Source organism: Rhinatrema bivittatum, chromosome 3 (assembly GCF_901001135.1).
Source record: "Rhinatrema bivittatum chromosome 3, aRhiBiv1.1, whole genome shotgun sequence".
In the NCBI taxonomy this organism is placed as follows: Eukaryota; Metazoa; Chordata; class Amphibia; order Gymnophiona; family Rhinatrematidae; genus Rhinatrema; species Rhinatrema bivittatum.
Genome location: NC_042617.1, coordinates 260,342,787 through 260,368,064, shown reverse-complemented (window position 1 = coordinate 260,368,064; position 25,278 = coordinate 260,342,787). Strand labels below are relative to the sequence as shown.

The 25,278-nt window shown below is 43.5% G+C and overlaps 1 protein-coding gene across 2 annotated transcripts in view; it reads left to right on the top strand.

Moving 5' to 3' along the window:
- The window catches only part of GRASP (general receptor for phosphoinositides 1 associated scaffold protein), a 29,480-nt gene extending 6,513 nt beyond the window's left edge, over positions 1–22,967 (top strand). For both annotated transcript variants that reach the window (XM_029594521.1, XM_029594522.1), the window contains exons 2-8: positions 1,311–1,360; positions 2,206–2,260; positions 13,558–13,660; positions 14,689–14,782; positions 17,213–17,279; positions 17,374–17,440; positions 19,589–22,967. In XM_029594521.1, the coding sequence (XP_029450381.1) occupies positions 1,311–1,360; positions 2,206–2,260; positions 13,558–13,660; positions 14,689–14,782; positions 17,213–17,279; positions 17,374–17,440; positions 19,589–20,025 (873 nt within the window). In that variant the 3' untranslated portion in view covers positions 20,026–22,967. The remainder of the gene's footprint in view (positions 1–1,310; positions 1,361–2,205; positions 2,261–13,557; positions 13,661–14,688; positions 14,783–17,212; positions 17,280–17,373; positions 17,441–19,588) is intronic.
- The last annotated feature ends 2,311 nt before the right edge of the window (positions 22,968–25,278 follow it).

The window sequence follows — 25,278 nt, the reverse complement described above, 5'->3', positions numbered from 1 at the left end:
GTGTCTTGAAACAGAATTGGAGGCATCTTGGCGCTGGTTGTAAAGCTGGGTTGTGTTTAATGGCTTTGCATTGCTGAGTTTGTGGGTGGAGAGTGCAGGAACTTGTTTTGTGACAAAGCCTCATTTTCTCGCAGGCATCATTTAAGCTATTCCCCAGGCACAAACCTTTTCCTAAAATGTTTGAAATTCTTTCAGACATAATCCGGTATCTGAATTTTGCTGGGTGGGGGTGGAATGGGGCTTTGAGGCCCACCCACTCATGGTTGCATGCATTTGGGATAAATGCTAATTAATGGGGATTAATTCCTTTTCCTGCTCGATTGGTTTTTATTCAAAAAATGTATACAAAGAGAGGGATTGTTGGGAGGAGTTGGGGGGGGGGGGAGAATGATTAGGTTTTATTAAAAATTAATTCTAAATCAATACAAAAGCAGCCTTCTTGTTGGGCTCTTTCTGGAAGAACAGAGTTCAGATTTGCTCCATTTTGTACAGAATGCACAAGAAGAGACTGAGTGTCAAACTGCCTGTCCCAGTGACGTGAATGCAGTCCAAGGGTGTTAGAAAGTTTTAAATTAAGATACTCTCTTGGGTGTAAAACGTGCATGACGTTCTCTTTCCCTGAACTGCTGTGTATTCCCTCAGCAGCTGAAAGAAAGGGCTCTTACTAGCACACAGAGCCAGTGCCCAGGGTCCTAGAGTGCCCCGTGTTATTCCCAGATTTATAGTGGTATGAAACGTCATTCCCACTGAGGCTGCTGAATTGCCTCTGGACAGGCCTACATCTGTCACTGGTCAGAGTGTGCCAAAGGCGTCTGCCTGCTTTGTGCTTGCAGGTGGGATAAATAGGATATAATGTGTGGCCTTTTCTCTAGGATACACACCTGGCTGCAGGCCATAAAGAATGGGTGAGTCAGCTCCAGGGTGGATTTTTGTGCACAGTTTGTTTGTTTTTTTAGGGGAGGGAGGGAGGCTGCAACACCTTTTGGTGTTCTCAACAGGGCAGTACTTAGAAACTGGCCTGATCCTTATCACCTTTATCCAGGTGCCCAGTTCAGCTGAAAGATACCAGGTTGAATGTCAAGGTTTGAAGAGGGGGCTCTTGGTAATCTGATTTTGTAAATATTGGCTCTGAGTTCAGGCAGGCTGTCTGCCTCCTTCCTTCACTGACACAGCATGGCTAGCACAGTCAAGATGGGCATCAGCAGCAGAAAATCAGTGTCTTACGCTGTCAAAAATGAATTGGTGCTTTCACTAATCTTACTGTAACATACTTTTTTTTTTTTTTTTTTCCTTCCATGAATTCTTCTCAGGGATGTGCAATGAAGTGGATGACATTCACCGAGTCCCCAGAGCAGCAGAGGTAAGTATATCTTTCCCTCACATATCGTGGGGGTGGCCTAGCTGTAGAGGAGTCTCCTTAGTTTTCTGCATAGCTGCTGGAAAATGTGCCTGGAAGAAGCTGACTTGTGGTCTCAAGGGTGTCCTGCAGTGCTGGGCGTAAAGGGGAAGGGCCTGCTGTGGGGTTCCTCTTTCCCTAGGGCTGAGAGCAGTCAGCTGCCATCCTTATGACTCCGTATGACAACAAATATGCAAATTAACTGGGCTCCCAGACCTCATGCAAGCCAATATGTCTGAATGCTCAGTGGGGCTGGCCTGAAAACCTGGCTTCTCTGTGACTCCAGAGGCCTGGAGCTGCCCACCGCTGTTTGATCCCTGCAGCATGTGGTGCTTCCTCATGGCAGTGCTTCCCTAGTGAACCATGCAGCATAATAGGACTCACAGCCCCCTCTATAGCTAGCAGTCCCAGTGTAGTCCTGGGAAGTGGCCCTCAGATGTGGCCACATTCTGTCTGATAAAATCCTCAGTAAGAGAGTACAGCCACTTTAACCCCCGACTATCTGTAGACTGTTCAAAATGTCAACTTGTGTTTTGAATTTGTTTAATTTTATCTTAGGGTAGGTTCAGCTGTTTCAGCTGAAGTGCAATTCCCAAACTAACCCTGACATTTCCTGTTTCTCCCCCCCCCCCCCCCCCCCAATATATGTTAAGTCTTAGAGGAATTTGACTCTCCCGGCAATAACATGGCCCACAAACTGATGTGCCGTGTGGAGCCCTAAATGTACCTCACTGTGAGCATTTGGCTTGGCACGGTAGGGAAAAAGCATTTTTGGTCATGTTAAAACTTCTTTTATTTTCAATTTTCAGGCAGCTAATCATCTTGGAAAAAGAGGCTGGCGCAACCTTTGGCTTTGAGATCCAGGTGAGAGAAAGATGACACCATTAGTGTGTGTGTGTGTATACACAGGGCAGCACTGCTGGTCCCTGTCACCAAGGGAGCAAAACATGTATGGCACAAAAGCTTGAAGATAAGTTATAACTGTGTCCACTGCAGATGCAGGATGCCTCGGAATTAGATGGTGTGTTATGTAAGCAGGAAAATCCATCCGTACCAGAGTCGTCCCTGCAGTTTTAGTTGTCGCAATGCAGATCAGTTGTCTGAACTGCCCCTGGAGTAAAAGGGAAAGTAAGGGCTCCCAGTATCTCAGAAGGTCCATTCTGCAATGTGTTTTAGTGAAGTACCACCTTCTGCAGTAAAACTGGAGCAGGTTAAATACTCAGACAACAGCCAGGGGAGGTACAGTCTCACCATAGAGGTTTAGTCAGAAAACAATTCTAGGACATTTTATGTAGTGCTAGGGAGGCGCCAAATGTCTTGATAACATGTGGGCACCCATGACATAGGTGTGGGAGGGAGGGTTCTGGCAAGCCAAATTTAGGATTTTAGGTAGAAAGTTGAAACCTGCAGGGGTAGCCAATTCCAGTCCTCGAGAGCCACACACAGGCCAGGTTTTCAGAATATCCACCTTGAACATGCATGAGAGAGATTTCAATGCACTGCCTCCATTGTATGCAAACCTATCTCATGTATATTCATTGTGGATATCCAAAAAACCTGGCCTGTTTGTGGCTCTCGAGGACCGGAGTTGGCCATCCGCCCCCCCCCCACCACCACCAGGGTAGCATTCGTAGAAAGGCTCCCCATTCCAGAAGCAGGACTCCAGAGTCTCAATACATGGATGAGATGATGTGCAGAGAAGAGGGCTTTACTTTATTAGGAACTGGGCAACATTTTCGGAAAGAGGGTGGAGGGGAGGCTTTTCCGAAAGGATGGGCTCCACTTTAACCAGGGTGGAACCAGGCTGCTGGCCTTTAAGAAGGAAATAGAGCTGCTTTTAAACTAGATGATGGGGGAAAGCTGACAGTCGCTCAGAAGTATATGGTTTGGAATGATGTATCCTTTGGAGGATACTAACGCAACAGGGAAGTTGAGGCTTCCTGAGAGAAAGATTGCAATAAATGTAGCCCAGGTTCTATTAAGTAATGAGCAGACAAAATAGAAAGATTCCAATTTACCCATCTTAGCTGATAAGCAGGTTGTTAATACAAATAAACACCTACTTTGAAATGTCTGTATAGAAATGCTAAAATTAAAAAAAAATAAAAATGGAAGAGTTAGAATGCATAGCACTGAATGAAGAGGTAGATAAATTGGCATATGAGACCTGATGGGAAGAAGATAACCGCTGGGGCACTGATTCCAGGGTACAAATTATATCGCAGTAATAGGATGGATCAAATTGGTGGAGGGGTGCATTGTATATTAAAAGGGGCAATGAGTCAAACAGGATAACATTTCTGCAGGAAACAAAATGTACTAAAGAATTCTTATGGATAGAAATTCCATATGAAAAATGGGATAAAATAGCAGTGGGGGTGTACTACCATCAACCTGGCCAGAATGAACAGACTGACAATAAAATGCTAACAGAAGTTAGGAAAGCTAACAAAATCAGCAGCACTGTAATAATGGGTAATTTCAGTTTACTCTGGTATTGACTAGGAAAATGTCACATTTGGACATGCTAGAGAGGTAAAGTTCCTAGATGAGATAAATGACTACTTCATGGAGCAGCTGGTACAAGAACCAATAAAAGCGGGAGCTATTTTAGACCTAATCCTTAGTGGAATGCATGATTTGGTACAAGCAGTAACTGTTCTGGGGGCCACTTGGCAACAGTGATTATAACATGATCAAATTTGACTTGATAACTGGAGAGAGAACAGTAAAGAAATCTACTGCAACAGTGTTTAACTTTCAAAAGGGAGACTATGATAAAATGAGGAAAATGGTTAGAAAAAAATGAAAGGAGCAGCTGCAAACGTTGAGTTTACATCAAGCATGGACAACGTTTAAAAATACCATCTTAGAAGCCCAGATCAGATGTATTCCATGGTGGAAATAAGGCTAAATGACTTCTGGTATGGTTAAAAGGTGAGGTGAGAGAGGCTAAAAACATCTTTTTCAAAAAATGGAAAAGGAATCCAAATGAAGAGAACAGGAAAGAGCATAAGCACTGGCAAGTTAGATTGATAAAGAAGGCAAAGAGAATTTGAAAAGAAGCTTCCTTTAAAAACAAAAACGTATAATAACTTTTTTTTTTAGGTACGTTCAAAGCAAAAAGCCTGTGGGGGAGTCATTTGGTCCATTAGATGATCAAGGAGTGAAAGGGACGTTTAGGAAAGAGAAGGAAGTGGAGAGACTAAATTAATTCTTTGCTTTAGTTTTTATATAAGGGAACTACCCAATCCAGAAACGCTATTTAAAAATGATGATTTAGAGGAATTGAAACAAATTTCAGTGAACCTGGAAGATGTAATAAGGCAAATTGACAAACTAAAGAGTAGCAAATCATCTGGATCAGATGGTTGGAAGAACTGAAAAATGAACTTGCAGACATATCAATAATTTGCAAACTATCTTTAGAATCATTTACAGTACCTGAAAATTGGAGTGTTGCCAACATAAAGCCAATTTTTAAAAGGTTTCTAGGGGTGATCCAGGAAACTACAGATCAGTAAGCCTGACATCACTGCGAGGTAAAATGGTAGAAACTGTCATAAAGAACAAAATTACTGTACATGTGGATAGACATAGTTTAAGGGGACAGAGCCAGCATGGATTTAAACCAAGGGAAGTTTTGCCTCACCAGTCTGCCACATATTTTTGAAGGTGTAAATAAACAAAAAGGTGAGCCAGTTGATAAGGTTAGCTGGATTTTCCAAAAGCATTTGACAAAGTCCCTCATGAGAGATTTCTGAGGAAATTAGTCATGGGTGATGTCCTATTGTGAATTAGGAACTGGTTAAAATGGAGAAAGATAAATAGGGGAGAACCCCAGGGATCTGTTCTGGGACCACTGTTTTTTAAAATATTTTATAAATGACCTGGAAATGGGAACTGAGAGTGAGGTGATCAGATTTGAAGATGACACAAAATTATTCAAAGTTAAATCACAAGAAGGTTGTGAGACTGGGCATCCAAAAGGCAGATGACATTTAAAGCTGTTGCGTCTGTTTTAATCATAACCAACATTTTTCTTCTTCCCTCCTATTGTAATGCATTGGGAAAAATTTCATGCTGTTCAAAATGCACACAACGAACTAACATTTTGGCCGGTCTCATTCAAATCACTCGTTTTGAATGTGGACTGCGTCACCAGCAAGTGAAGTGTCTGTCCCAGACTTTTAATCCTCTCGCTTCTCACCAGTACCCCACAGCAAACATAAATGGTTCCCCCCAAATTCTTCCAGTATCTGCAGAATTAGGTACACCAGTCTTGAAAAGCTGGGGATGATTCCTGCTAATAAGTTTTAGAAATTCTTTCAGCCCAAACCAGGAAATTAAAAAGTTAGTAGAAGAGACCTACAGCTCATCGATTAAACTGTTGGGCTTTCTCTACCTCGTCAAACAGTTGCACCTTTCCTTCAAACCAGATTCTCAATTTCGTAGGATATTGAAGGGTAATTTTGATTTGTTTTTGTGCCAGCGTAGAACAGAGTGGATTGAATAACCGTCTCTTTGCCAATACACACATGGAATAATCCTGGAACAGCCTGATCATTTTATCCTTGTATTTCAGTGCTCTCTTTCCTGTGTGCCTGCATCAGGCTTTGTTTATATGCAAAGTTTAGAATATTCACCAAAGTAATTCTTGGCTGCAGATCTTCTTCCTTCCCAAGTGATGCACTCGCTCTATAATTATGGCGCCTTGTAACTCCGGTAAGGACAGCACCTCTGGGAGCCATTTTTCTAAGAATTTAAGCATATTTAAATCTGTGATCTCCTCTGGAAAACCCACTATGCAGATGTTGTTTCTGCAAGAACTGTTTTCGAGATCCTCTATTTTCTCCTCTTGTGATTTGACCAGTTTCTCCAATCTTCTTGCTCGATCACCCCTTCTTCCAAAACGGGTATTTGCCCCTCGGCATTGAATTCTGAATTTGTGGATTGCAATCTGTGATGAGATCGAGAGGACAGGCTAGGCCTAGGGGGGCTCTCAAATATGGCGGCCATCTTCCCCTCTCCTGCTTCAACTCCTTGTCTTCCTTAGCTCCTTTTATGGGCATATTGCTGGGCACCTTAAGTGAAAAACTGTCAGTCGACACACAGCCACCAGGTACTTTGTTTAATTTCCAGTTTGGCTGTTCTCAAAGTTCGATTGCAGAAGATTGGAGAGGGAAACGACTGGAGCGCTGAGAAAACACAGCCTCTCAAGCTCACCACATCAAGTGACCATCCGAAATTTAATATGGATAAGTGCAAAGTGATGCACTTAGGGAAGAACAATTAAATTATAGCTACTGAATGCAAGGTTTCACATTAGGAGTCATGACTGAGGAAAAGGATCTAGATGTCATTGTGGATAATATGTTGAAATCCTCTGCTCAGTATGTGGTAGCAGCAAAGAAAGCAAATAGAATGCTAGGAATTATTAGGAAAGTAATGAGGATAAAACAGAATATCATAATGCCTCTGTATCGCTCTTAAGGTGTGATTGCACTTTCAGTATTGTGTGCAATCCTGGTCACCGCATCTCAGAAATGATATAGCAGAATTAGAAAAAGTACAGAGAAGAGTGACCAAAATGATAAAGGGGATGGAACAAATCTCCTATGAGGAAAGGCTAAAGAGGTTAGGAGGAAGAGACTGTGGCGAAATATGGTAGAGGTCTATAAAATGAGTAGAATGGAACGGGTATTTGCATATTGTTTACTCTTTCTAAAAGAAAACATGCAATGAAGTTAGTAAGTAGTACATTTAAAACAAATAGAAAATATTTATTAACTCAATGCATAATTAAGCTCTGGAATTTGTTGCCAGAGGATATGGTGAAAGCTGTTAGTGTAGCTGCGTTGTATAAAAGGTTTGGACAAATTCCTGGAGGAAAAGTCTATAAACCATTATTAAAGTGGACTTGGGGAAATCCTTATCGCTGAGATGAGCAGCATGGAATCTATTGACTTTTTTGCATTTGGTCTTTTATTAACCATACTTCTCCTTTTTTGCACCTTTTGAGATCCTGCCAGGCACTTGTGACCTAGCTTGGCCAGGCAGAATACTGGGCTTGATGGACCCTCGTTGTGTGACCCAGAATGGCAAATCTTTTGTTCTAATATAAATACAAGGCCTGAGAGAAATTGCAGTCAAGAATCTTACCACCTTGAGAAAAGGAGGCCAGTTGGGCTTGTTTTGATTGTGGGTTGGCCACATGTTATTTGACAGCTTTTATAGAAAGTAAGGTGCTAGACCAGGGCTTCCCAAACTGTGGGTTGGGATCCCCAAATGGGGCCACGCGTGCCTCAAACATCAGCACTCTTCAAAACACCAGCAGCAGCATTAATGTGGAAATCGGCGTGGAGCTTCTGAGCCAGCATACACACCCCCAGTCCCTGCAGTGGGCCTGCTCTTCTAAGAGTTTCTGTGGTAACAGGAGGGATCTATGCTGTTGCAGTGCCTGTGAGCTTGCACTGGCTCGGAGGCTCTGTGTTGACTTTCATTACTGATATTGCTGCCACCTGTAGGTCATTGTTGGGCTTGGGACCAATCATGCGGGGCGGGGAAGTCTCAATGTGCGTTAGCTGGTAGAGGTTGCCACTGCTCCTCTTTCCTCACCCACCACTGAACCCAAAAGAAAAACGTCTCTTCTGTCGCCATCCTACTTTCTCTTCCCACCAGTTGTGATCCACCTTTGGCCTGGGGTCCAAATGTTGCCATTAACTTTGGCCAGGGGAAATGTATGGATGAAGGGTTGTTTGAAGGGAGGAGTCGGATGCATGAGAGGTTTGAGGATTAGATCAGGTAGAGAGAGATTGGCTGTGGATGGTGAGCGACAGAGGATGACATAAGATTGAATAAGGGTGAGGGGGATCAGCTAGGGGATGGGAAGTGATGGGGGTTGGGAGATGAAAGTGAGGTGGGAATGAGGGATATGGGATGACAGGATCATTTGGGGTTTATAAGAAGGGATTGAGGGTGAGAAGATCAGCTGTGGAGATGCAAAAACGGCTGGAGAGAGTGACAGGAGCTGGGGGGGGGGGGTGTAAGAGGTTGGAGATGGAGGTTGGGAAAGGAACAATTGGAGAGGGTGGAGACTGTGAGAGGGGATCAGCGAGAGGGTGAGTGTGAAGTGAGTTTTGGAGGGGGATCCCAAACCCCCTGCTAAATTGGTTTGGTTATCCTTTAGGTCCTATGAATTTTCAAGCACTAAAGTAGGGTCATATTGGCTAAAAGTTTGGGAAGCCCTGCGCTAGACTGATCTTTTCTCCTGGTGTCATTAATTTAGAATATGATGGCAGTTGAGGCCCCACTTCTGGTGCGGCACCATCAGCCTCTGTTGATCTCTGGCTTTTCCTTTCATGAATAGGGATCCTTCTGTGCTGACGCAGTAAATGAGTGCGGAAAGCGGGCGCTCAGAGTGGAGCCTGCTCTGGGCAGGCATTAATTTCTGAGCGTAAAAACATGCTGGTCGGGCGCACGTTTTCTTTTTAGATTTGGGGAGAATAGGAGGGGGGTGGATCCAAGATGGCCGCCAGACCAGTTTGTTCGGCGTGAGTCTCTTCGGCTGAGAGAAGTTTTCTTTCCTGCAAATTATTTTTTCTTTAAATGGGGAGGAAGTGAAAACCGAGGGTACAGTACCCTGCATCGACCCCGGCGATGCCCGTAATCGGACCAATGGACTATCACGTTCGACGCAGCGAGGCAGGAGCGGGACAGAGGCCGTTGGAGAGAGGAGGAGGGGAAGCTGAGCTCCCCTCTCTCCCTGGCTCAACATCGTCTTTTAGTTCCGCGGAGAGGACCCCTCCGGCAAATCCTGCGATTACAAGAGGAGCTCTGCTCTCGGGGCAAGTGTCCAACGACCGAAGTGTTGACAGAGCAGGCCAAGCAGGGCCGAGTGGAACAGCAGCTGTAATCTTGAGCCCGAAAGAGACACTAGGGCCAGCCGGATTGGAAGTTGGAGAATCGAGGGAGATCGTGGGAGCAAACGGTGGTGTATCCACGGTAGAAATCCCTCCTATGGTAAGACCTATGACTTTCTCATTAGAAACGCTGTGGGAGGTTATAAATGATATGAGGTATTCTATATTTCAACAACTAATACCTGTTGCACTACAAGTTAAACAACAAGAAGTCAAAATTGAGTCTGCTACAAATGAATATGTGCAAATGGGAAATCAGGTCTCCGTGATCAGGACTGAATTAAATATGATCCAACAAAATCAAGCTGTGATGATTAAAGATAAGAATAGTACAGCATTAAAGATTGAAAATCTTGAAAATTTGGTAAAAGGCAGAAATCTGCGATTCATAAATTTTCCTCAGTTACCTTTAAGATCTCCTAGAGAGGTCTTTATGAATTACCTAAAAGAGACACATAATATCTCAGATGCTGCACTTCCACCAATAACTAAGATATTCTATCTTCCTAAGCCTAGAACAACACGAGGAGAACAAGGAGGAGATACTGATATAATAAGACCTTTACGTGATCAATTGCCTGAGATTGATTTATCCGCAGTTTTGGAGACATCTGATTCGGAGATGGCCGTCCCAGCGACTCTCATAGTGACTATGGCACTAGAGACTGATAGGGAATGGCTATTAAAATTGGTTTTGAGGAATAGGAATGTAAACTTTCTGGGCTGTAGAATTCGTGCCTTCCCAGACGTCTCACGAGAAACTCAGAAAAGGAGGAAGGCATTTCTATTGTTAAGATCACAGGTTTTGTTAATTGGGGGGAAATAATTTTCTGAAATTTCCTTGCAAATGTGTTGTCAAATATTTAGAAAACGCGTATGTTTTCTTTGATCCCCCGCAATTAACCCAATTTTTAATTGGGGAAAACCCCGATAACACCGGTAACTCCTATTGAACCCTGTATAGAGACTCCTGGTCCCTCATAAATGGAAAGTGTTCGCTGTAGAAAGTCTGGTGATTTTCTTTATATTGTATGTCTATTACTTGAGGTTGAGTAATCCGCCCCCCTCCAGTATGAGGACTTGTAATTAGAGAGTTGGTTAATTATAATTTTCCTGATTGTATAATTTAAAGTGTGTGATATTTACTTTGTGATATACTCTCTCTAAATTTCCTGTTTCAAGTGTGATCTTGAAAATATTGTAAAAATTGGATAAATAAAAAGATTTGGGGAGAATAATTAATAGCCTCCTCAACCTGCATTTGCATGTGATGAGCGCTACTAATTTTGGGGGGCTTGGATGCGCGTTTTGGATGCGCTAATCCCCTTATAGCATAAGGGGCTGTGAACACGCATACAACCGTGGGTTAAGCAATGCACTCAACTGAGCGCACTGTTTTGCATCAGCCCCAAATTTATTACTATTTTAAAATTGCTATGTAAATTCCAGTTGCCGGTTATTTAAATATAAAATAATGCTCAGAGAGATATGACTAAATGTAAAACTAGGTGACCGATTTTCTTTTTGGTGAGGTGTCCTTGAAAACTCAAGATTCCCTTGGGTTTAATGACAGAATTCAGGCCCTGTCCATTTCTTCAATTAGCTGAAATGAACAGTGAAATAATGTTAAACCCATCCATTTTCCTAGCGGTCACTAAGCAATATGCAAATACTGTCAGATCTGGAAAGCTCCGTCAGCTATGGAAACCTGTACCTTTTCAAGAATTCTTTAGACCTTGTCTCATGGATTTAAATTTCTGTCCTATCTTCACTGCTGTGCTGTAAGAGGTGGTTACAGAGTGGGCAATGTTGGAAGCAGACCAAAGGCCCATAGTCCAACCTAATTGCCCAGCACTACTGAAGTACACAGATACTATGAAACCTACTGGATAATGTGCCGTGACAGAAAATGCCATCGTTTCCTGGTGCTGGAGGCTCCTGGCTGCTGTGATGCAAACTAGATGACTATCTGCTGTCACGTTGTTTCTGTGTAACATGCCTGGTTTCTGTCTCTGGTTTGCCTTGTGAATTTTTATGGTACCTCACAAACGAATACGAAGAATAAAATAAGAATATGGCAGACGAGCCTGATGGCCACCATGTGGGAGATTTGCATTAGATTCCTGGACCTGGTTTCTGGCCGTTGGGCCATGAGGGGCTGGAGAGATTGAGGTGTTCACAGCACACTGAGGGGGCAGGGAGGGAGACTCTTCCTTCACCTAAGGAATAGCCTAGTGGTTAGAGCAGCGGGCTATGAACCAGGAGACCAGGGTTCGAGTCCTGCTGTGACCTTGGGCAAGTCACTTTACCCTCCATTGCCTCAGGTACAAAACTTAGATTGTAAGCCCTCTGGGGATAGGGAAATACTTACAGTACCTGAATGTAAACTGATGTGATATCTCAGATCGAATGTCGGTATATAAAAATAATAAATAAAATAAATAAATACCACCATCACCTACCCCCCAGTGGTTATAGTTTAGGATTTTTATTTATTTAAAGCTTTTATATATCAACATTCTGGGTTCAGTCATGACAGTTAACAAAGAATTAAAAAATAAAATTGATAATATAAAACCATAAAATACAATAAGTGTATTGTATAAGAAAATTATTAAAATTAACAGAAAAGAATTCAATAAATAAACAAGATGCTCTAAAACGAGAGACCCAGCCACAGTCATTTACCATTCCGATACTTCAAATACTTTTTTTAAATAGCCAAGTTTTTAAAGTTTCTTTTAAAAGTAATAAAATCTACCTGTGTCCTCCGCTCCAATGGTAATGTATTCCATAATTTTGGTCCTGCTGTTGGGAGAGCTCTTTCTCTGACTTTGCTCATGTGGGTCGTACAAATGGATAGCACCACAAGGAGTCCCTTATCAGCTGACCTCAAGGTTCTTTGGGGTGTGTAGAGTTAGATGGCCGCATTTAGCCATTCTATTTTTTTTGTTATTGATATACTTGTATAAAAGGAAAAAAACTTTAAAATCAATTCTAAATTTTACTGGTAACCAGTGAAGCGAACTCAGTGTTGGGGTAATGAGGTCGAACTTTTTGGTTCCAGTTAGTACTCTGGCAGTAGCATTTTATAAAAGCTGCAAAGGTCTTAGTGTTTTGCTGGTAAACCCAATAGAAGGGCATTACAATAGTCCAAATTAGAAGAGAGTAGTGTTTTGTAATAACGTGCGAAAGTTGTCACGATTGAGGAATAGTTTTAAACGTCTTAAAATTTGGAGTTTGTTGTAGCCATCTCTAATTTTTTTTACTAATATGTTTTTTCATATTCATATCACTGTCAATTATTATTCCCAGGTCTCGTGTGTGTGGAGTCAATTCAATTTCTGCAGAATCCATTTGAAAAGAAAGGAGTTTGTTTTTTCTCGTTTTTTATTTAATAAAATAATCTGTTTCATTGCCATTCAGAATCAGCTTCATATGAGCCGACAAAGTTTTTATGGCCGAAACATAAACTTCTATTAATTTCAGGGTATCTTCTATTGTATCCTTAATTGGGACTAAAAACTGGATATCATCAGTGTATAAATAATGGGTAATTCCTAGGCCAGCCAGTAAATGGCAGAGTGGTAGCGTATATCTTATAAAGCATGGCTGATGATAATGATCCTTGTGGTATTCCCAATTTAAGGGAGGGTTTTTTTAGATAATGAAATACCAACCTTAACTTGAAAAGAACGATCTTGCTAATGATGTAAACCATTGCAAAGTAGTAACACTTGAGCCAATTTCAGAAAGATGATGAATCAATATCTGGTGATATATACTGTGTCAAAGGCTGCTGAGAGGTCAAGCAAAACTAGTAAATAAGATTGACCGGATCTGACAGAGCAAGCAATAGCGATTCAGTATTAAAATATTTTCAGAATCCAAATTGTAAGGGAAAAAGAATGTTATTTGAACCAAGATGTTCTGAGAGTTGAGCCTGTACACGCTTTTCAAGGATTTTGGAAATAAAAGGTAAATTAGAAATTGGTCTTTAGATACATATGTAACAGTTTTCTAAGGATGTGTGCGCGCACTGTTGCTTGGATAGTTGAGTGCTAGGAGAATAATGTCTAATTGTACAAAATTTTCTGGTGGTTGAAATTCATGAAGACTGTGTTGGCGGGGTTGAGGGCCAGTTTTAACTATGCTGGAAGATGAGTCAAGTCCATGTAGATGTACAACTCATTAACTCTAGGCGAGAGATTCTAAATTAAGTTTGTTCTGTTTTTCCAGACTTATGGGTTGCACCGTCAGGACAAGAACACTGTTGAAATGTTCACTTTTGTCTGCAGAGTACATGATGGGAGTCCTGCCCAGCTAGTTGGGTTGAAACCTGGTGAGTGAATCCCTTTCACGTTGTAAAAGCCCCAGATTTGAGGCCCTAAGGAAAAGGGGACAACTGCGCCTCAGGTGGAAATGATTTGAAAGTTCAGTCTGTATCGCACGGGCTTCTGTGTGCTCGCTCATCTTGAGAAGCTTACGCTAGTGCATCTGATCCACTCATAGAATGAATGCCGCATAAACAGCTGAAGAATGACCCTGGTGGACGGGAGGGGTGCAGGGAGGGAAATAGTCTTAGAGGGGACGCAACCATAATTTGAAAGATTTTGAAAAAAAAATGGAAATATTAGAAGTTTTGTATACTTGTTGAGAAGTGGGAGGAGTAAATGTCCAGGAAGAGGTGAGCTGATCAATACAACAGCGGCCATGGTGGCACAGGCCTTGTGTTGCACAGGAGAAGCCCTGTTGAATGTAGTAGGATGTCACTCACACACATCCACCCCTGCCAGGAAAAAAAAAAACCTCCCAAAAACTAATTTGGTAGAGAATCCTAGAGACCTTGGTATAGTTCAGAGATGAAACCTAGAAATCATGAACCACAACTGCGGTGTCTGAGCTGAGCACCAATCCGCACCCAAGAATTTGTGGAATAGGGGGTTATTCGTTGGAATCCAATGAGATCTTTGCTGAAACATATCCCCAAAGTACTGCTCTTCCCACCCCAAACCACGTGCTTCACTCTTTTCAGAAATTGTTTTTTTATTTTTTTTTTATGTTCCCGCCTCTGATGTAGCTGGTAGTGTACAGTGAGAGACTACGTCTTTCTGTTTGCAGGGGAGGGGGAAGAGCTAAGGGCCTCGCTCGTCTTCCTTCCTTCCCCCCCCCCCCCTCCCCCTGTGCTCTGACAGTTTTCCGGTGCAGGAAATGACTGGGCAGCTTTCCCGAGAAAGGTGGAAGAGGGCTTTAAAAGTGTGCAGCTTGTATAGGCTGTTCCTAGAAAGGGAAATTCTCATCTCGCCGTAGTACTTTCTTTGTGTTGGAGAACACCCTGCAGACTTTTTTTTCCCTCTATCTGCTCTGCAGGATACACCATCACTGGCGTTAATGGCATATGCGTGGAAGGTGTGAGACACAGAGAGATTGTGGAGATAATTAAGGCATCCGGAAACATAATCAGGTGAAAACCCTTCAGACTGCTGTAAAGATTGATAAGAAGGGGATTACATACACACACACTTTTTTTTTTTTGTTCATCTGCATAAATCTTATCTTTCTAACACAGTGTAAGCTGGCAGTTTAGCAATCTGTCCAAATAAAAAAAAATATATTTTAGCAAATCTCCATCTTATGCTTTTCTGGATTTCCTGCCACGTGGCTGGACTCGGCAGAGCGTGTTCATGTAGGGGCTGGGGCTAAACCACACGGAATTTTAAAAGAAATTTGCCGACCATTCACAAAGACTTGTCCGTTTTTATTTGTTTGATGTTCCGCTACGTCACCAGACCCCCGACCCACCCCCCCCCCCCCCACACACACACACACACAACCAAAGTGGATGACAAAGGCGAGAACAGTACAGACCTAATGCAAATTCTCTCTAAAATAATCAGGTTTCGGTACATGCTAGACTTCGCAGTCAGTGAAAATCCTTCTCAACCTCAAATCCAAGACCTCCCATAGCAGCCGTAATCTGCTAGGACTTCCCTAAAACACATGAGGATGCCTGGGGGGATTGATCGGTGTTGGTTATAACCAACCAAATTACAGAAAATCAATGGGGGGGGAAAGACTCCCTTTTATCCTTAATAATTTTCTCCTGTTTTTTTCCTGGGGGGAAAATAAAATAAAAACTGAAAAGAAAGGTCCCTAAGGATGAGTAGTGGGGGTCTAGACAGATATCAGAAGGGAACAAGCCAAAGGCATCTTGCAGTACTGGAGCAAGATTGCTGTTCCCTGCTTCTTGCCCCTAGGGCCACCTGGCTGGCGAGGGAGACGTTAACATAGCGTGCACCAAGCGAGTACCGTTCGGTGGCATGAATGGGAAAAGTCAATATTCATTAGAGATGTGCTTCGTTTTTTCCTGCCGGGTCGTTTTTTGACTCTGATACTTCGTGGTAAATTTCGGGTTTCCTCGTCTCGTTTTTCGAAAAAACGAAATGAGGAAACCCGAAACCGGGCCAAAAAACGAAACGGCAAAGGAATCTTTAAAAAAAATCCACCCCAAGCATTTAAAATTCTTTTTTTACATATCTATCACTACCACCCCCCCCCCCCATCCCGATCCCTCCCCAAGACTTACAAAGTAGATCCCTGGTGGTCCAGCGGGGTCCCAGGATCCATTTGCCCTCCTCCGTGCCCTTGTTTCTGCAGCCGTGCTCTTTAAAATGGTGACGCGCAGCCTCTGAACACCATGTCACAGGGGCTACCGGCGCCATTGGTCAGCCCCTGTCACATGGCCATCGGCGCCATCTTGTGCTCCTGTCATGTGACTGGAGCTGACCAATGGTGCCGAAAGCCTCTGTGACATAATATGGGCAAAGGCTATCGGCGCCATTTTGATTACTGGCAGCCGACAACGAAATGGCTCCCGGACCCCTGCTGGACCCCCAGAGATTATTGGCAAGCCTTGGGGGGGTCAGGAGGGGGGCTCCTGACCCCCCCAAGGCTTGCCAATAATCTCTGGGGGTCCAGCGGAGGTCCGGGAGCCATTTCGTTGTCGGCTGCCAGTAATCAAAATGGCGCCGATAGCCTTTGCCCATATTATGTCACAGAGGCTTTCGGCGCCATTGGTCAGCTCCAGTCACATGACAGGAGCACAAGATGGCGCCGATGGCCATGTGACAGGGGCTGACCAATGGCGCCGGTAGCCCCTGTGACATGGTGTTCAGAGGCTGCGCGTCACCATTTTAAAGAGCACGGCTGCAGAAACATGGGCACGGAGGAGGGCAAATGGATCCCGGGACCCCGCTGGACCACCAGGGATCTACTTTGTAAGTCTTGGGGAGGGATCGGGATGGGGGGTGGTGGTGAACTATAGTTAAGGTAAATGTTTGGGGTGGGTTTTAATAAAAAAAAAAAAAAGTGTGCCCCTCCCCCAGGCAAACCCGAAAACCGAAATTTCCCCGAAAGTCGGGGAAAATTCTTTTCGGGTTTCGGGCCTCCGAAAAAAACCCGAAGTAGGAAATTTCGGGCAATTTCCTACTTCGGGCGAACCACGAAGCACATCTCTAATATTCATCACAAAGTGCCATTTAGGAGAATTGTCCCTCGCAGCTCGAAGGAAATAATTTTTATATTTCTAGTCTGCCTTTCCCAGAGTTAAGGTCAAGGCAGATTACAGATAATTCAGGTACAATGAATCCCTGCCCCCACCCCTAAAGAGTTGCAACCTGAGTGGGTACTTGGGCAGCAACAGCAGATAAAAGTGACTGGGTCCAGGTCACAAGGGGGGTGGCAGCGGGGGAAGTGGGATTTTGAACCCTGGCTTCCCTGACTCCCCAGCCTGTTGCTCTTACCACTAAGTCCACTCCAAGCAAGACTTCACTACAAGTAGCATTGGTCATTCTTTTGACGTCCCTGTTGAGCATCTTCTAAAATGATTTGACAGGCTGGAGACGATGTACGGATCTGCGATTAGAAGAGCAGAGCTGGAGGCCCGCCTACAGTTCCTTAAGGTGAGAGGAAAGTCCAGGACTAATCCATGATTTATAGGGATGGGTAGGGAGGTGTCTGACCAAGACTTTAATAGCTTTTGCTGTTGCTTTGTAGCAAACGCTTTATGAGAAGTGGGGAGAATATCGATCTCTTATGGTCCAGGAGCAGAGACTGGTGCATGGTAAGGAACCAAATCAATATACTTGTGTGGGGGAGCTCCTCTATTTACTTGTAAGTATTTGATATTTCCTAAAGGCAGGTTACATAAAGTAATGAAGCACTGAGTACATAAGTAATAATAGGAGGGTAGATCTCAAGTAAATTTATAAGTAAGTACATTAGGTAGGAATAGGGAAGTGGGTGCATTGGGTATAGATTGCATATACATATATAGAGTTAAAAGGTAAGTGAAACATCAGTGAAGTGATAGATGTTAAGAGCTAGTTGGATAGAGAGATGCCTAGAAGAGGGTGAACTCTGTGGGATTCACAGTCGGGAAGACTTCAGGTAGATTAGGATGAGTCTGTTGTGGCATAGAGGAGAAGGCTTGGTAAAATAGCTGAGCTTTGTCTTTATTTATTTATTTTTTTGGAAGATGAGGTAGCACGTCTTCCAGTGCAGCATTATAGGTAACTTAGGGGCAGAGCAGCTGAATGCATGGAGTCTCATGCATGTTGGTGTAGCTGAAGATAGAGAAGGAGAGGATAGGGGGGGCTGTTGGGAAGATCAAAGTTCCCTTGGGGGGTGTAGGAGAGAAGAAGTTAGGAAAAGATATTCAGGGTTCATGCATTTGAAGACAAAGCAAAATGTGTGAAATTTCATCCCGCTTCCAAGCGGGGAGCCAGTGTAGCTGACCCAGAATTAGTGTAACTTGGTCGGCGAATTTGGCCTCTACCAAAAGTCTAGCTGCCGAGCTCTGTAAAAACTGGAGGTATTTGAGATTGTATTGCGCAATGCCATGGAATAGAGAGTTAAAGTAGTGTATGCGGTTGGTGACCAGTGAGTGTATGATAGTAGTTAGATAGTTGACAAATCTGCATAAAGAAAATCTTTACCATTGCTGAGATTGGGTTTCCATTGTGAGATGCTGGTCAAGTTGTACCCCTAGACTACATATCAGAGTCTTTACGTTGTAAGGGGGGGTTCTTGATAAGGAGGGTAAAGTTAATAGTGTGTCCTGGTCAGCTTAACCAGAGGAGTTTGGATTTGTTTAGCTGGTGTGTTTTTTAAGCCATATGGTCATGTTGACAGATAATCATCAAGATTGTTGCAGTTTGGTTAGTCCTTGGCTTTGATACAAAACTGGATGTTGTTGGCAAATAGATAAGGTTCAATGTTGAAAAATTGGATGAGGTTGCAGATTGGGCAGAGATAGATGTTTGAAGAAGCTTGGGGGAAAACACTGTGAACCCCTAGGGCAGCCAACAAGTAAGATCCCTAGGAGTGGATGTTTCTTGGCCCATGAGATGGGCTATGACAGTTGGTCAGGAATGATTTGAACCATTCGAGCAGAGCCCTCAATACTGATATCTCAAGCATTACAGCAAGAGTAGATGATCAACGTTGGTCAGCATGTAGGTAGATACTTGTGGTTCATGCTAACAGAGTGTATTCTATTCTATGGCCTTTCCTAAAGCTAGATAAGTCAAGGTGGAGAATGCTGGCTGCCTCTAGGAACTCAGAGCTTGAAAGAAGATCACGTTCTCCACTAGCTTGGATAGGAAAGGAGGGCTGGAGACTAGGAGATGGTTGATTGCCTATTCTGTGGTCGCTACCTGGGTTTTTTTTTAAACTGGTTCCATCACAGCCTTTTTAAGTGGGACAAGTAGGCAGCCTTGGGTTAACAGTGTTTATTATGGTGGTTAGCTGGGGCTGGGGAACAAATGGTTTTGGGAGCTATGAGAATTGAATGATCTTTGAAGGATCACCTCTACCTCCTTAGGGGGGTGGCAGCTCTTCCTTCATAAAGCTCCTCAAGGTCTAGAACTTGCTTCCCTGGAAACTGGCTAAACTTTAGGCACGCTGGTGGTGCTTGCTAGAGCAAATTTCTTAGGGAATACGTGGACAAAGTGTGTGATTGCCATGTTGTAGACCACGTCAATATGCAGAAACAAGTCAATAACAAATATAGGAGGTGATACCTTTTATACTGGGCTAACTTAATACATTTCTCAACTAACTTTCCAACTGATGAAGGGTATGTAGCTCCTGAAAGCTAGTCCAATAACAAAATATTGTTTTCCATATTTTTGTTTTTCTGCTCTGGGAATCCTTGAATGCTGTTCTGATGTAACCTATGGTGGGGTTTTTGTTTTTTTTTCCCTCCTAGGGATTGTTGCGAAGGACCCCAGCATTTATGACACCCTGGAATCTGTGAGGTCCTGCCTCTATGATACGAGACTGTCTGGTTCTGAGCCCCTGAGGGAGCTCCTCTCAGCAGGGAGCACCTACAGCAGCGCGAGCCGTGTGAGCAGCACTGCCGAGGACAGCGACGACTCTCTGTACCAGACCTGCTTCTTTGATTCCGCAGACTCTTTGGATGAAAGAGGAGAAAATGGCGCTGAGCCCCACAAGTCCTCACTGTGCCGCAGCGCCAGTCTCAAGTGCCCAAACAGTGGAGACCCCTCTCATGGCTGGGACATGTCTAGCCACCAGAGCAGTTTTGTGATATCTCGGAAATCCAAGCACAAAAGCTTTCGTCAAAGACTCTTGAAATTTATTCCTGGACTGAACAGATCTCTGGAGGAAGAGGAGAGCCACTTGTAGGCATAGTCTTGCAAATCTTTTTAAGATGTGTATTTATTGTTTCCGTAAGTATGGGCGAGTTTAAAAAAAAAAAAACAAAAAAAAAATTCACTACTTTGTTCGTTACTTTACGATCATGTACAAACTACTTAAATGTTTGAAGGGTCAAATTCTAGTTTTTCTAGTGAGCAGTGTTAAGATAGACATGCCTTTCTCATTCCTTATTTCCCTTGAAACTTGAAGCTTTTTTTAGTTCAGCCTGAAATACATCTTCATGGTGGAGCCCTTAAACCCATCTTCCTGCCCCCCACACACACACTCACTCACATGACCTGGCCTCAGCCACACAGACTGACAGCCGTTCTAAACACACGCAACAAAAGAAACCCATTTGCCTGTCAACTCAGCTTCCTATTCAAGCATTTTCTCCAGAGTTCTTTTATTTAGGGGTTTTGTTTTACCTAATAATTTCTTGTTTACACTGTTTTTTTGATTATAAAAGGCACACTTTTTTTTTTTTTATGGACCCTCTGAATCCATGCTGCTTCTGCACAATTCATTCTTCACACTTTGTGTGATGTTTCGAATGTGGATCTGATGACAGCCCAGTGGCACACCTCTGTGTATCTCCCTTCAGAATGGTAAAAGTGCCAAGAAGGAGCTTTTAAAAATATTAAAATGCTTAGATCCTCTTTCTTATCTAATCTCGTACTGACAAAAGGGCTCCTTAATGATTGTTTTAAGTGGTAATTGAATTACCTTAAAAAAAAAAATTGCTAGCATTGCTGCTTTTTTTTTTTTTTTTTTTTTTTTCAGGCTTCCCAGAATAGGCCTGGCGACTGTGATGCTTTGTTCACGACAGTTTGGGGTGGGGTTGTAGGTGGCTGGAGCAACAGTAAATGTAGAAATGGAAACCTTTCGAGCGACGGCCGTATCCGCTCCCTGTTCCTATCTTCACCACAGATGTTTGGAAAATTTGAAGTGCCTTGGGGATTCTTGGGCTTGACTCCGCGTAGGGCATATCTTATTGCTCGGCCTTCCCCCCCTTTCCGATCTGACTTTTGTGCGTACCGCAGCGACAGGTGTCCCCCCTTCGTTCTTCTACGCCAACTGTGGCACCGCCACCACGACTGAGCACTCGGGGGGGAGGGGAATATGAGGATGCAGCAAAAAGAAATGCACATATTTTCTGTATTTAGAGGTGAAGACAGAAAAGGACCACTTGGTCCTATCCTTTTAACGCCACCAGTGGTTCTTCTGGGTTTCCTTTTTTTTTTTTTTTTTTTTTGTGATATCGATACCCCTCTAGCACTGCAAAGACCCGTTTGTGGAAATTGCTGCATGTTGTGTATTAACGTGTTAGTTGAGACCAACTTTTTCAAAATGTCAACTCTTTGTTTCCTGCCAAAAGCTATTTTGGGTCCTTACTATGAAGAGATTACCTGCCACAAAAGCTTAACAAATGTTGTCCAGCTTTTGAAATGTTACGGGGTTTTAGCCTGGCTTCCTGTAGGGAAACTTATCCTTGTTAGTTCATGATCGGTCTGGTCTCTTCTCTTCTCACTGCCCTGCCCCTCTGCCAAATATCTTTACCAGTTATTTCAGTTTCATTCAGATTTGTGCCATGGACGGCAGAGTGCTCGGCGACTCCCATACACACCCCCTGCCACCTACAATCTTTTTCTTCTATTTCCTATCTGGAAAACAGGTCAGTGCGGTTGAAGCTTGGGGGAGGATGCAGCACAGTAGGATGACATTAAGCTGCCTTGCCACTGGTCAGTACCTATACCCAGACTCCATTCTTAGCTTCATTTGCTGAAGACTTCTGTAAACAGCAGTGTTCACATAAGGACCGTTACCATGACCACGTGTACATTTTCTGTCCCGTCCCCCCCAAGAAGGAACGTGGGCAGTTTAGCGTGAACGTGTCTTCGTCTCTGTGTTAACTTGGCTCCTGCTGAAAGGGGAGTGTTGACCACCAGCGGCCTTCTCGGTGAGTGCTAGAATTGCCGAGCGGTGCCGCATATAGGGAGAGCCACAAGCGTCGGTGATCTTGATGGCTTAATTAAAGGCACATCAGAAGCCGTCCTACGCCTGTGGTGGGGGAGGGGGGGAATGATGAATGCAGAGTAATTTTTTTCAGTCAGTTGTCCGGTTGAGGCAGCAGCTTCATAACATGCAAGTAAGTTATTTTTCCTCCTAGAGGGGGTCTATAGCTTGGATCGGAATGAAGCGCCACCCGTGAAAGGGAATGCTTGGCTTTTAGTTTCTGGCACATGGGCGGGATCTGAAAAGCAATGGGCTCTCGCTGGTGCATGTGGACTGTGCCGCAAAACACCTGTGGCTGTTCAGGTCTTGGTTCTGTGACCCCTGACCAAGATGAGGTTATAAAGGGAGCTGAGCATGGTGCAGACCCTCCCTGAGGGTGAAAGATGGCAGGGGGTGGGGGGGAACAGGGATAATATGGAAAGGCTATAAATCGAAGAGGTTGTGCATTTACAAGAATGTATCTATAGAATTAAACTGAAAGTTCTCTGCCGAGATAATGGAAAGAGTGTTCCCAGTGAGCTGGGGGCCACACAGTTTGTAGAGAGGGTTGGGACCAGATGGCATGGAGTTTTTTTTTTTGTTTTTTTTTTTGGGGGGGGGGGGTTTATTCAGGAAAGGCAGACACTTCTTTGGGACCCCCCTCCCTTTTTCTAGTAGACGGCCCCCCATTCGAAACCGAAATTCATGTTCCTAAGCTGGAAGCTGTCCGGATAGCGGGCGAAAGCCAGAATAAATCTCATCTCAAAACCCGGGTCTTTAGGTACCTTAACTTAATGTTTTCCTGTTTAAAAAAAAAAAAGTCGAGTTTTTTGAACCTGGAAAAAAGTTGGCTACTAAATTTGTATAAAGACAATTATTTATTTATTCTCTTCTGCATTTTGTTAATTCTGAAAATACAAGATATATTCTTTATGCATCTTGTGTCTCATAATTGTGTTTTTCAAAGCATAATTCGGGGAAAATCTGCTGAACAGAAAAGTACAATTCATTTAATTTGTAGGGGAATGCTGGCAGGAGGCATTAGCAGAGCTGGGCTGGCTGCCACAGTTCTGAAACTCCTAGCTTCAGCTAGGGGCCGATATATGCAGAGTGAGCAATGGCGTAATTACTGTCAGACGGGACAACCTGGTTGGTTTTTTTTTATTTTCTAAGACTAGAGCTGTTGAAATCGTCCAGAAAAGCAAAAAAAAAAAAAAAAAAAAGGAATCCACGTGCTGAACAGTAAGAGTGACTTAACCAGGCTGGAAAAGAACCCACAAGGCAGCTGAGCAGCCTGCGCTAGCAGCAGCTGTCGTGCTGCTCGCTGGAACTGAAACCTGCAAGACAAGAGGAAGTGGAAAAAGGCTAAACCACAGTGGCGTCAGAGGCAGGGAGTAGAAAGGCCGCTGCACGTCACCGGGAGAGACAGACCGTCTGCAGAGCACATGGCACGCTCTGCGCCTGCAGCACTGCAGCTTCACTTTCCACTTGGCAGTTCAGCCTTTGTCCTTGCAAACAGGAACCCAAGCTAAGATAAGGGAGCATTTGACTGTCCCTGCCTTCAAGGCAAAGTTCTGCCAGTTTTTAATTACATGAAAGCATCTCAAATGCATCTTTATTTCTAAATTCTTTCATGAATTATGCTGGGTTTTTTAAATTTATTTTTGTTTTGATCATCTTCTAAGTCTAGTCATCCTGTAGCTTTGTATCAAAGGGAAGAAGCTGTGGTAGCCTTGGTTTTACCCCATGACACGGAGGGAGATGTATATAGTCTTGGTTTTCTTAGGGAAATTGGAAGTAAGGGCCCAGGCATGCAATGTGATACAACTAAAACTGGCTCAGGACATGCGGTTGTGTGGTCACCCTGTGCAAGTCATGCCTGATGCCCTTTCACATACAGCCCTCTGCCTTTGGGCCGTTTGTGAAAACTCTCCTTATTTAAAAGATAATTGCTGACAGGGAACATTTTATTGCAGAAAGAAGCATTTCCATGGCTGACAAAGCAGTCTCTTTGTTTTTGCAGGGTTTGTTTTGGGGTGGTTGTTTTTTTAACACAAAATGATAGCACTTCTCGGGGCCCCTGTAGACATCTGTTCCCCAGATTTCACTCTAATCTAGCTGCTGCATAATGTTGCCTGTAATGCATTTCTCTTGAGACAGCTTCCTGCATGTCTCCACTTCATTTCTCTTTAAATTCTAATTCTTTTGGAACTCAAGGCACTGAGAAAAAGGAAAGAAACAGAAAATACTATGGCGGTTCAGTTAATTGAAGGGTACTTTCCTGCAAGGACAGTGGTTCCCAACCCTGTCCTAGGGCCACCCCCCCCCCCCCCCTCCCCAGCCAGTCAGGTTTTCAGGATATCTGCAATGAATATGCATGAGAGAATTTGCATGCACTGCCTCCATAACATGCATATTTTCTCTCATGCATATTCATTACGGATTTCCTGAAAACCCAACTGGCTGGGGGGGGGGGGGGGGTCCCTAGGATAGGGTTGGGAACCACGGTGCAAGGATGATCAGTGAGGTTCAAATAGCAAATCATAATGGCATCATTATTTGAGTAGATTTGCAGCACAGATTAGCTTCATTAAGCAATATTCCTTGTCATGAATCTAACAATACAGCCTGGGGAAAAATCAGAGGAGCCCCTGTTTTGCTGTCAGAAATTTTGAATAGCAATAAAAAATGATTAAAAGAATAATTTATCAGAGGAAGCTGGGCGAGCAGGGTCCTGTAGAAAAGCATGATAGGGAAAGAAAGGGCTTAGCAGATTCTGGGAGATGTTAATAAAGCTATGAGGCACGCTGTCAGAATCAGACATGTACTTATAACTATTAAAAACAAAAAAGAAAAAGCCAGTGACTCATGGGCCATATTAGTTATTAAACAGATTTTGACTAGCAGAATATTGATGATGGTGGAATCTGCTGTTCATCTAAGCTTTTTTCCTAATTGCTCTGCAGAGCTTAATCTCAGGACGTGTCACTGTTGAAGTGATGCAAGGCATAGGGAAAGTAATCTGACTGGAGCCCTGGTGGAGTGAATGTTGCTGCAGCATACCCTGCCTAAACTTAAATGTGGACATGCCTGGTTTCAGAACGTGGAGGGTTCTGTTTGTTTTTTTTAATCTAACTTTGGTAAATTTTGTATGAATATTAGAATTGTGATTATAATCACAGCATCCATGCAATGGGGGGGAAAAGTCAAATTACCGGTTTAAATGAGCAGTTTACATTGAATTTT